Source organism: Hydra vulgaris, chromosome 04 (assembly GCF_038396675.1).
Source record: "Hydra vulgaris chromosome 04, alternate assembly HydraT2T_AEP".
NCBI lineage: Eukaryota > Metazoa > Cnidaria > Hydrozoa > Anthoathecata > Hydridae > Hydra > Hydra vulgaris.
This window is the reverse complement of record NC_088923.1, coordinates 30667394-30681355: the sequence shown is the minus strand read 5'-3', so window position 1 is coordinate 30681355 and position 13962 is coordinate 30667394. Positions and strand designations below refer to the sequence as shown.

The 13962-nt window shown below is 29.6% G+C and overlaps 1 protein-coding gene across 1 annotated transcript in view; it reads left to right on the top strand.

Annotated features, from left to right (window-relative positions):
• The window catches only part of LOC100207412 (WD repeat and FYVE domain-containing protein 3), a 226494-nt gene that overhangs the window by 21219 nt on the left and 191313 nt on the right, over nt 1–13962 (top strand). Inside the window, exons 3-4 of the mRNA XM_065796046.1 lie at nt 5789–6033; nt 6354–6508. Coding sequence (XP_065652118.1) covers nt 5789–6033; nt 6354–6508 — 400 coding nt within the window. The remainder of the gene's footprint in view (nt 1–5788; nt 6034–6353; nt 6509–13962) is intronic.

Below are 13962 nucleotides of genomic sequence, written 5' to 3'. Positions count from 1 at the left end.
TTTCTGTTGTCTACCTCAACCTTCATTTCATCACTAAAGACCACACGGCTCCACTGATCTGTTGACCAATTTTTATGTAGTTTGCACCACTCTTTCCTGGCAAATTTTTGTTTTTTATTTAGGCGTGGTTTTTTTGCAGCAGCACGCCATAAATAACTTAAATTGTGGAGGACCCTTCGCACAGTTCTAGGGCTTGCTTTTAGACCATTTGACAGTGTCCATTTCGTAGACAAGTCTGTAGATGATGCTTGTCTGTTTTCTTTCAATAATCTCACTAACAAGCGAACATCACGGTCATTTGAAATTTTATTGCGTCCAGTCCTATGACGATCATTAATTGACCGGGTCACTTTGTATGTTAAAATGTTAATAATTATAAATAATTATGTTAATAATGCAAGATTGAGACCTTCCAAGCTTTTCTGCTATTTGTCTGATGCTATAGCCTTCTTCTTTTAATACAAGAGCCGCGTATCTGTCTTTTTCTTCGATCTTTGCACGCATTTTTGCAATATTTTTTTATCCTTATTGCAATTCAAAAAATAAATGTTTATTTGATATCGAAACTCAGGTTTCGACATTTTATTTTATAGCCAACGTAATAAGCAATTAAGACAATTAAAAAATAAGGATTATTATTTTTAATAAGTGCAAATTAAAGATTTGAAAGTGGTCGTTAAATTTAGTCCAATTTATTTAAAGAAGATTTATAAGTACTCATCAGTTTTTTAATAAGTTAAACGCAATTTAATTAGAATTAGATAAAAAAAATTATACCACTTTAATCCGTATGTTTTAATTAACAAGATATTAAAAAAAAAAATTTAATATGTCAATTAGAATCTTCTTAATTTTAATTTAAAGATTAAGAAACCAACTAAAAAATGAGTGGTCTTTAATTTTTGGCCACCGCTGTATATATATATATATATATATATATATATATATATATATATATATATATATATATATATATATATATATATATATAGATATATATATATATATATATATATATAAATATATATATATATATATATATATATATATATATATATATATATATATATATATATATATATATATATAAAATACATATATATGACAGAATATATATATATATATATATATATATATATATATATATATATATATATATATATATATATATATATATATATATATATATATATATACATATATATATATATATATATATATATATATATATATATATAGTTCTATAGTTTGTTGGCTTTAGGAAGAGCGGAAGGAAAAAAGTGATTCTTACGCCAACACATACGTCACTTTTAATTACTTTTGACTTTCGTCCAACATTTCCGTGTTGGACGAAAGTAAAAACCATTAATTTAATTACAAATTAATCGTTTTTTAAAAAACCCACAAAAACGCAAATTTTATTGACCAGAATGTTTTTAAAAACATTCTGAATGTTTTTATAACATTTTGAATGTTTTTAAACAATATAAACAATGTTTTTATTATTATTTTTTTTAATAAAATGTTTTTATTTTTATTTTTTTTAATAAAATGTTTTTATTTTTATTTTTTTTACTGTAAATCATGCGCGGAGTGTTGCTACATCGACTATCTTATAGCCTGACTCGCAAGGGAGTGCTGCTACATCGACTGACAAATAGCCTGACTCGCAAGGGAGTGCTGCTACATCGACTGACAAATAGCCTGACTCGCAAGGGAGTGCTGCTACATCGACTGACAAATAGCCTGACCTGCAAGGGAGTGCTGCTACATCGACTGAGGGTTTGGTTGGGGCAGGCAGTCTATCATTATTAAAAAAAAAAAATTCCGGTCTTGCATTTTAATTTTTACTTTTTGTCAACAAAATATCGAAAAAACTTTCGGACAACATCTAAGGGTTCTATATATATATGTATATATATAGAACCCTTAGATGTTGTCCGAAAGTTTTTTCCATATTTTGTTGACAAAAAGTAAAAATTAAAATGCAAGATCAGAATTTTTTTTTTTTTAATAATGATAGACTGCCTGCCCCAACCAAACCCTCAGTCGATGTAGCAGCACTCCCTTGCGGGTCAGGCTATTTGTCAGTCGATGTAGCAGCACTCCCTTTCGAGTCAGGCTATTTGTCAGTTGATGTAGCAGCACTCCCTTGCGAGTCAGGCTATTTGTCAGTCGATGTAGCAGCACTCCCTTGCGAGTCAGGCTATAAGATAGTCGATGTAGCAACACTCCGCGCATGATTTACAGTAAAAAAAATAAAAATAAAAACATTTTATTAAAAAAAAAAAAAATAAAAACATTTTATTAAAAAAAAAACAAAAAAAACATTGTTTATATTGTTAAAAACATTCAGAATGTTTTACAAACATTCAGAATGTTTTTAAAAAAATTCTGGTCAATTAAATTTTCGTTTTTGTGGTTTTTTTATATAACAATTAATTTTTAATTAAATTAATTGTTTTGAATTTCGTCCAACACGGAAATGTTGGACGAAAGTTAAAAGTAATTAAAAGTGACGTATGTGTTGGCGTAAGAATCACTTTTTTCCTTCCGCTCTTCCCAAAGCCAACAAACTATAGATCTATATATATATATATATATATATATATATATATATATATGTATATATATATATATATATATATATATATATATATATATATATATATATATATATATATATATATATATATATACACACATACAGTATCGGACAAAACAAGTGCAACCAAATGATGCTAATTTAGTTTCTTTATAAAAAAGTGCTGCATTTTTTCATTTTAGAGAAATAACTATGTAACTGTTTAGAGACATAGTTCTTCAAGTTTTATTCATCACAAAGTTCATTATTTGTACACAAAAATTAATAAACTAATCAAAGTATTAAAAAAAATTGTTTTTCTTCTGGACAAAACAAGTGCAAAGTTCGTGGCGAATCCTTTGTTGTCGATCACAGCCTTGCATCTTCGAGGCATGGATTCGATCAGGTGATCAATGAAACTTTGTGGAATTGCTGCCCAGGCCTTTTGGATTTGTTCAAACAGTTGATCCTTATTACAAACACTTTCACGATTAATTCTGCGGTTGACGATCTTCCACAGGTTCTCGATAGGGTTGAGATCCGGAGATTGAGGCGGCCAGTCCATCACCAATAGGTGGTTGTCTTGAAACCACTGCTTGACAACTTTTGCAGTGTGTTTCGGATCATTGTCTTGCTGAAAAACCCATTTTGCTGGCATATTCCATTCAGCATGAGGTAACATAACATCTTTTAGGATATTTCTATACATGAAACGGTCCATTATTCAATCGTTTCGATGTATTAGACCTAGACCGTTAGCAGAAATACACCCCCAGACCATTACATTGCCTCCACAATGCTTCACGGTCTTATGGCAGTAACGTAAATCGAGGCGTTTTCCAGCCGGTCGACGTACACGGCAAATGCCATTGCTCCTAATGATGTTGAACATCGATTCATCACTGAACAGGACAGTTCGCCATTTCTGCACATTCCAGTCAATATGAGATGTAGCAAACAGGAGTCTTTTCTTCTGGTTTTAAGTGAAATCAGCAGTTTCTTTGCAGGGCAACGAGAAAACAATCCAGCTTTAACAGCACGTTGTCTGATTGTTTGGTCCGATACAGGCAGCTCGAATTGCTTTTGTATCTCGACTGATGATATCCAGGGATTCTTCTTGACGGATCTGACGATCATAGAATTTTCTTTAGAAGTGGTAGAACGCGGTCTTCCACCTTTGTTATCTGCTGCCAACTTCCCCGTAGAACGATATTTGAAACATAGTCTTGATACGGTCCATTTTTTCACGCGATATTTATCACAAATATTTTTTTGTGACATTCCACTTACATAATCGCCAATAATTTTCTTTCTTAGTTCCAATCCAAGACGCTCGGGAGCCATTTTTGCACTTGAAGTCATAAAAATAATAAAAATAAATAATCACGCTTCTCAAGGCTTACCGTGTTACATTTACTTTGTGATGATACAATAATACTCTGTGGAACACAACATCTTGGTTGGATGTAGACTGTATTGATGTAATGAAATACTTGTTGTATTGCACTTCTTGAATTGATGTTCTTTGATAAAACACTTTGATAAAACTCACTTCGATAAACTGTCTTGATAATACTGACTGATTGACTTCCATATACTGACTGAATTACATGTTGATTTCCATGTCTCATATATAGTAAAATGAACCTGTGTGAACCTGTTCTGGAAGATTCTAGATGCTTCTTTTCGATGCTTCTGAAAGCTTCTGGATGCGTCTGTCATGGCATGCTATGACTCCAGACTCCTGAATTGTTTGCTGTGGTAGGTTCAAGTCATGTAAAATTAGGAACACTTTTTAGCATTGTTTGATGTTGGTTGCAAATGTTTCATCCAATACTGTATATATATATATATATATATATGCTATATATATGCATATACATATACATACATACATAGATACATATATATATATATATATATATATATATATATATATATATATATATATATATATATATTTATATATGTGTATATATATATATATATATATATATATATATATATATATATATATATATATATATATATATATACATTGACGGAACCAATGAAGTAATTTTACTTTGTCGAACACACGGTAAAGAAAGGCTGATTTTTTTTTGCTGCCGGTGATAAATCCAGGTAACTTTAATATTTTAATGCCAAAAAAAAGTTTTGCATTTTATATTTTCTCGTAGTTTGGACTAGTGGGCCTTAATACCCACACCCACCATATTTAAAAAAAAGTTATTACAGTATTTTTGTTTTATTTTAAAATAACTATAAGTAGTTTAAATTAGTTTGTTTTAAAACTCCTCTGGTCTTGAATTTTAAATTTAGTTAAGTTATGAGCATTCAATTAACTGCTATATTTGATTTATAAGAAAATATTAAATAAGATTTAAATTAGATATAAAGGTATTTTATATCTTATCTCGTGATTTCTTTTATTTAAAAAATTTGATCACTGCGTAAGTCCTTTAGCAATTGTTTTTTTATTATTATGTCATACTGTGATGGTTTATCAAAAGAATTAAAATATTAAAGTTTAAATCATAATTTTTAATAATGATAAAGATAGTAGTATTAATATGGTTTTATAATGAAATTTTATATCATATTTTCAAGATCGATATAAATATTTTTTATTGAATAACAACTATTAAGTTTAATAAAAAATACAGAGTTTACTGTTTTTAAAAAACTAGAAATTTGAAGGCCAGAAGCATTTTGATAGCAAATTGCCTTTTCCTGTCAAATTGCCTGTCACTTGATTCCAATCTTGTATCAATGGATTTAACTGTTTCTCTGGGATTCCAGGATGAGTGTGTAGATTCAAAAGATGATTAAGAGGAGAATTATTTTTTCTTATAATTCTTCCCTTTTCTATTTAAAAACTTTCCAAACGATTTTTTAGAATAGTCTTTTTTTTTTCTTGTTAAAAATAAAGTATCCACTATTCCAGAAGTCACTGCAGTGCCTTTATAAAAATAAAAAAAAGAAATGTAAAATTATTGTAAATTTTAAGAAACCTCTAAAATAATTATTTTGTAAAAAATATCACTTAGCTTTTTATTTTTGTTTCACATATATAACTTAAATCTAATACAAAAATGTGCTTGTAGTTTTATTTTATCCTAAGTACATTTAAAAGCTTGTCTTATTTGTTTCTATGATTTTTTTTTGTATTTTGTTTTTTAAAAGTATTTTTTTCAAATTTAGTGTTCTAATACAAAATTAAACCTCCAAATTTTGCAAGCAATTCAAAGTATTTTAAATTCAGACAATGCAAACTACTTTATCATAGAGCCGCTTCATCCATTTGCTCAGTTTATTCAAAATATACCTGAAAAAGATATTATCTTAAAAAATGCTGTTTTAAAACTTGTGGAGTTTGTAGCTTTACATTTATCCTGGGTACCAAGTCAAGAATTAGTTGCTATGACAATTCTTTTCAAGAAACCAGAGTAATAGTTTTGATATTTTTAAATTTAATTTAAATATTGTAGAAAGATTATTCATTATAAATATATTTATTATAAGATTTTTTTTATGTATTTAAAAATCATATTAGTATATTTATTTGTATATTAGTATATTATAGTATATTATTATCGTATTTTTTTGCTGTACTACTGAGTTTTATGTTTATTTCTGCCATTTATTTACTTTCTTTATTACATTTTTTTATTATTTTTCTTATGTATACATTTTATGATTTTCCATTTTTATTATTTTATTTCATTATACATTTATCTTATTTAAAAAATTCTTTTTTTTTTTTTAGTTTAAAATCAAGCCAGTGTGTTGTATTAAATTTACTTATATTACTGATAAACCATAATGCACTTTATAAAACTATTTTGAGAGAAGCAGGTCTTATGGATGTCATGGTTGTAGCATTAAAACATTACTCAACATCACTCAAAGATTCTTCGGACGGTATTTCATTTTTGTTAACAACATTTTTTTTTTATATTTTAATCAAATTATTGAAAACAATAAAAAAAAGAAAATTGTTTACTAATTAGTTTTGAATTAAATAGATATATTGCTAAAACAAATAAAAATTATAAGAAAAACTAAAATTGAAAATAAATATTTTAAAATCTATAATAATTAAATGTTGGTGATAAAAGTTTTCAAGCTGATCAATATATATATAAAAATAAAAATAAATAAATAAACAACTTTTTTTGAAAATGTTTGCTTATACCAAAAATTTGTGTTTTATATAATAAAATAACACTGAATATCAAAATTAGATGATAAAAGTTTAAATAGATGTATATATGTACACCCTTAATTAAAAGGTGTTAAATTACACTAAAAAGGTGTGCAACATGAAAAATACCAAAACAGTTTTAAGTTATACCTTTTTCATGTATTTCATGCTGCACACCTTTTTAGTGTTAATTCACACCACTTTCGTGTTTATTTAGACTGTTTTGATTATTTCAGGCTAGTTTCAAACAAAATAAAATCTAAAAATAAGCATACACACATATTTAACTATAAAGTACGCAAAAATATGTTCCTGTTTATGTCTTATCATTAAAAAAATTCTTAAAATGTCATTATGGTTCATTAAAAGGTCTTTAAAATGTCTTCATTTATTCTATGGTTCATTTACCGTTAACGATTTCATTAGTTCACTTGCCTTTATTTACAAAAGCCGATTTTTTTTTACATAGTTTTTACATTTTTTTACATAATCTTCAAGCTGCATGTCAACGACTTCTGGGTTTTGCTTAATAACAGTTTACGAAGATTTAAATAATACGCAATAGCCATTAAAAGGATGTCGTCATCCTATTCCTAAAAAAACGAACTAAACAAAAAACGTTATTTTTTAATCCTTATTATTAATATAGGAAAGTCCAACTAAACAAGTTAAACTTTTAACTTAGCAGGAAAAAAATTATTATAATACTCTATCTTGACATACTTGTGGTGTCTTTAGCACCTATACACGCACACACAGATATATATATTTTTTAACAATGAAAACAAATTCCTTCCCAAGGCTTCAAGCTTTGTTGGAAGGGAAGATCATCGGAAGATCCGCACCAGATATGGCAACAGTATTCTATTCAAGGCCAGATTCAAGATTTATAGAGATAAAGAATAGAATTAGACCAATGGTTTTTACCCAAGGGCTATCACAAAGAAAGGCATGGAAAGAGTCTTAGTCAGCTTTAAGTTAGTGGTATGCGGTACGATGATAGGGGAATTTTGATGATGAAGAAGACTGAGATAATAGTTTTAGAAAGATCAAACTGTGATCAGAAGCACCTAAGGATGAATGTTGAGAAAATGAGCACTGACTAGGATCAGAAACAAGACATAAGTCAAATAGAGAAGTTAAATGATACGGGTTGAGAAGGTAAATGATTTGGATTGTCACGAAAGTGAGTTAGAAAGTTGACTATTTGAGGTAAAGATTGAGAAAGGCAAAATTTGTGGTCCTTAACACCTGCAGAGTCACTGATACCAGAGCCAAGCCATTCAGTGTGATAAGCTATAAAGTCACCAACAACAAGGATATTAGCTTATGGATAAAGAGAGGAGCTTGGTCAATTTGATCTTTGAAGTCACATCGAAAAGAGTGCAGTCTTAAGATGAAGGAGAGCAATATAGAACAAAGAGAAAGGCAATAGAGTAAAGTGGTGCTAAATGAAAGCACATAAAAGAATAGTCAGTGGGTTCAAATCTAGTTTCCAGACAAATAGGTGAATTCTTACATATATAAATGCTCAGGCCAAGCATGTGAATAATGGAGTCTTTAAGAATTAAAGGAAGATCATCAACACTAAGATCACAAAATGAGACAGCCAAACTCAAATTAGTCTCACAAAGAGCAAGTAAGTCTGGTGAACTTTGCAAGAGATAAGACTCAACAGAAGAAAAGTTACTTCGAAGACCACAAATATTCGTGAATGATAGATTTTGAGAACTTGGTGACGCTGGTTTTTTGTGTTTTATAGTTTTTGATACTTAAGTGTTTTTTTAAATTTGTTAAAGAACTTGACTTAAAGCACAGTTGGTACTTGTTACACTATCTAATAGTTCAACCAGTCTTCTTATTTCTATTAATAAACTCTAAACTGTAACAAAGGGCTCCAAATGTGGCCTTGACAAGGCATATTAAAAGTACAAAGAGGGACACCATCCATGCACAATATGGCTCTGTTAGTACTCTGATATTTTGCAGCTGTTGATAGAATCAGCCTTTCTGAGAGTTTCCACGGAGTTTAGGAAACCTGAGTACCAGCCGGCCTCAAACCAATAAACTGAGTTTTAGAGCTGTACCCTCATTAAGAGATAATAGAATGAGTTGCCTAGACATTAAAACGGAGACACAAACAAAACACATGCATTGAGTCAAGAAGATCTAGCATTCAACATCCGAAACTGGAAACAATGTGTTATAGATACTGCTCCACCAGTCTAATAGATGAAGAAGGGGTGCGAGGCTGGTCAACAGATAGAATCTATTTACCTCCTAATATATATATATATACATACATATATATATATATATATATATATATATATATATATATATATATATATATATATATATATATACACACACACATATATCTATATATATTTATATATGTATATATATCTATATATATCTGTATATATATATATATATATATATATATATATATATATATATATATATATATATATATATATATGTATATATATATATATTTCTATATGTATATATATATATATATATATTTATATATGTATATATATATGTATAAATATATCAGCCCTCGGAATTAGGGTCAACATTCGGCAAGGCCTCAGCAGGCAGCGAGAGCTTTAGCTCTCGCTCTTGCTCTCACTCCCCTAAAGTGGTTTATGGGAGCAATTTATGGCTCTTGCAAAATACAGCATTAATGACAATATGGTAGAGTTTGCAAAATTGTTAATAAAAGCACTGTTGTAACTAAGATGAAAAAGTTATATTAAAAATAAACTAATAATTGGGTAATTCCATTTCAAACAACCCAGAAATTTTAAAATTGTCACCCTATATCTCAGATTTTGCTGATTTTTATACAGTTAAGAATACTTATTAAAATAAGAATTCCTTGAAAATTTTAGCCTCTGGCTCTAAGAAGATCCTGAAATATGACAATTTTACTTTTAGCAGACACTGGCCAGACCCCTCTTGTCTCCTAAGAATTGCAATGTTTATTCAAGAAACCTATGTGGCCTTGATGATATCAAAAAAAAAAAAAAAATAACCATCATTCTATATTCATTGATCTTTCAAAAAATATAAAGATTTTAATCCGCAAGGATATGGATTTCTATATATGGATAACGGGGCACGGTCCCTACTTTTTTGCAGTGGATTGCTGTAATTGATTTTTCACTACCTTCTAGACTAGCTTGAGCTCTAAAACTTTTGGCATTTCTGTAGTAGGATGTTAAAGTTGTTTTTAGGGCCCAAAACACTGGGGGAGGGGGGCTGGGTCATGGGTTCACTTTTTTGTAATGGAATTTTATGATAGATTTTTCACTTCTTTCCAGACAAACTTGAGCTCTGAAACTTTCAGCATTTGTGTAGTCCTGATGAATGTGTGTTAAAATTATTTCCAGGGTAGATGACCAGAGGGTCCATAAGGCCGGGGCCTTAGGGGTCATGCACCACTTTTTTCAAAGAAATTTATTTATTTATTTTTTTTATTTTTAAGTAAAGATAATTTTGAAAATATTGTTTTGAAAAAAAATTTTATGTTTATATTTGTTCCATTCAGTTTTTAATCATTCTGTATTTAATGATCTTTCTTAAAGTGTTTTAAGAATGGATTAAAAACAGTCGTCTATCTAAAATAATGATTTTAACAGAGTTTTACGTTGTATAATTTAAAACTTTTTGAATCAAAAAGAAAACAGATATAAAAACATTGATTTGTCAGACAACAACAATTGAAGAATACAAATTGATGTTATCAGAGGCAATAAACAAGTTAACAGTTCATTGCAAAATGTGAAGAAAAATAGCTAAGGCAACAAAAGGAAAATTTGGCTTATCGTCTTTTGCAGAAAACTACACGTTTGTGATTCAATATGTAAAGTTACCATTGGTGCCAAAGTCAATGCATGTTACACCACATTGCCCTCTATTAAACAAAATTGACCAGCTTAAAGGAAAATCATTTTGCTTCATGTCAGAAGATAATGAGCATGACATTGGTTTTGTGTATGAAGTTAAGACACAAATAGTTAATTATTTAAAAGAAAATCATCCTAATATTTCAAAGATTTTTTATTTTACAGATGGTTGTGCTGCACAGTATAAAAACCTTAAATACCTTTACAATATCTGTCTCCATAAAGATGACTTTGACATTGATGTAAGGGTGGACATTTTTTCTACAAGTCATAGTAAGTCACCATGTAATGGTATTGGTAACACTGTAAAATGATTAACTGCAAATGCAAGTTTACAAAGACCCATAAATGACCAGATATTGAATGCAATAAAATGCTTGACTGCTGTGTAAAAAATATTTAAGGGTTTATTTTTTTCGAAATTGAAAAAGAAAAACTGACAGAATTGTGCACCACTTCAAAAAAACGTTTTTAGCTAAGTAGAACAATTCTTTTTGATATTCAAAGTATTTAACCTAATCAGCAAAATAACATCAATACATTGAAAATTAATTCTGTAAATAATTAAATAAAACAGAGCAAGTACAAATCAAAAAATTTTTTGAAAACTATTATCTTTATGCTGATAAAAATGCAAAAAAAAAATAAAATTTTTTCTTTGAGAAAATAAGTGGGGCATGGCCCCGGGCCATGGACCCTCTGGTTGTCTGCCCTGGAAACTATTTTAACACCCGTTCATCAGGACTACACAAATGCTGAAAGTTTCAGAACTCCAGTTTGTATGGAAGGTAGTAAAAAATATATTACAAGATCCTACTACAAAAAAGTGAGGCCCTGAAAACAATTTTAACATGCACATTGGCATAACAGAAATTCCAAAATTTTCTGAGTGCCAGCTAGTCTGGAAGTTAGTGAAAAGTCAATTGCAATATTCTGCTACAAAAAAGTAGGAACCGTGCCCCGTTTTCCATATATAGAAATCCATATACTTGCAGATCAAAATCTTTATATTTTTTCAAAAATCAATGAATATAGAATGTTTAATATATATTTTTTGATATCATCAAGGCCACATAAGTTTCTTGAGCATCAAAATGTGATATATTAAAAATTGCCTAAATTTATTTAAATTGATAAATACAGGTACTTAAAAATAAATTTTTATTAAATAATAAAAATAATTTCTGATCATTCCATTGGATTTGTCACCCCTGCAAAATGGCCTGGTACAAATTTTTAAGTAAAAATATCAAATATTTTTAAAGTTATGTAACTTGAAACTAAATAAATGTTGCAATTTTGAGGGGACAAGAGGGGTCTGGCCAGTATCTGCTAAAAGTAAAATGGTCATATTTCATGATCTTTTTGGATCTAGAGACTAAAAATTTCAAAGAACTCTTATTTTACTGAGCACTCTCAACTGTATAAAAATAAGCAAAATCTGAGATGTATGGTGACATGACCTGGGCCATTTGACATGGAATTACCCAATTTCATAATAAACTGCTATGCTTTATTAAAGTGCAGTTATTGCATAAAAAATAAAAATTAAAAAAGAGCACAAATTGAAATGCAATTTTTTTAATTAGATTAGGTTTATTAAAGTAAAAATTAGCCATGTTTGTTTGCCATGTTTGTTTTAGGAGATCTTTTCTCCGCTCTCGCACTCATTTACTCCAGCCGAGGCCTGTATACATATACATACATATATATATATATATATATATATATATATATATACATATATATATATATATATATATATATATATATATATATATATATATTGGGTTGGGGAATATATTCGTAGCGTTTTTATATTTTATTTTATTTTACAACGATTTGTTTCTGTTTGACAAAGTGTAAATATTCATTCGATAGAGCTCTTTCTGCTCTACAAAACTGTCCTAATCGTCTTTTGGAATAATTTAATTTTTTGTTACTTTTAAGGCTTAAAAATGGAACATCCAGGAGGTAAAAAACAACATTTTTGACACCTACTTTTCTTCGCTTTTCATCAAGGCCAAAAGGCTCCTGAAGCAACCCGGGACATTTGCAACGTATACAGAGACGGTGTCATAGGCAACACGTGGTCATAAACAGCGCTTTTTGTATCGAATTGTCACGGGAGATGAGAAATGGTGTCTATACATTAATATGAAGCAAAGGAAGGAATGGGTGGCACCAGGAGATACGCCAAAGCCCAGAGTCAAGTGTGACCTTCATCCAAAGAAGATCATGATATGTGTTTGGTGGGACTGGGAGGGCATGGTGCACTGGGAGGGCATAATGCACTGGGAGGGCATGGTGCACTGGGAAATGCTCGATAGGAATGTCTCGATCACCAAGGAGCTCTACATAGCCCAGCTACGCCGCGTAAATGAAGCTATTCAACTGAAAAGACCTCATCGACAAGGCCAAACCATACTCCTACACGACAACGCCAGATCTCATGTTGCACTAGTCGTCATAGCCACACTCCTAGAGCTAGAATGGGAGGTCCTTCAGCATCCGCCGTATTCTCTGGATGTTGCACCCACAGATTACCATCTTTTCCGATCTCTGTCGAACCATATGAGGGGCGTTACCTTCAATAATGAAGAGGACCTTAAAAACTGGGTCAATAACTTCTTCGATACTAGACCGGGCGATTTTTGGCGGAAAGACATTGACAAATTGGTCGAGAGGTGGGAGGAGGTCGTAAACAGCAATGGCAAATACATAATCGATTAATTTATTATTATAAGTAAAGATTTCCCTTAAATAAAAGTCTTTGATAAAAACGCTAAGAATATATTCCCCAACCCAATATATATATATATATATATATATATATATATACATACATACATACATACATACATACATACATACATACATACATACATACATACATACATACATATATATGAGCCGTAACCACCAGGGGACCAGGGGGGTCCAACAAATTTTCAAATTATAATTATTAGGGAAAAACATATGTGTAAAATATTTTTAACAAATATTTTATCCCCTCTCTCCTTTAAAAGAACCATAGGCCCCCCTAATATCAAAAATGTGGTTACGGCTCTGATATTATCTAGATAAAGAATAGAATTAGACCAACGAATAGAATTAGATAAAAAAAGTGTTTTAAGTTTTATCTTTATCGAATTAAATATATAAATTCCTTTTAAATATTAAAATTATTTTTAGTCAAAGTAGTTTAAAAAATGCACGATTTATTTTGATGTAAATAATTTATTAATAAG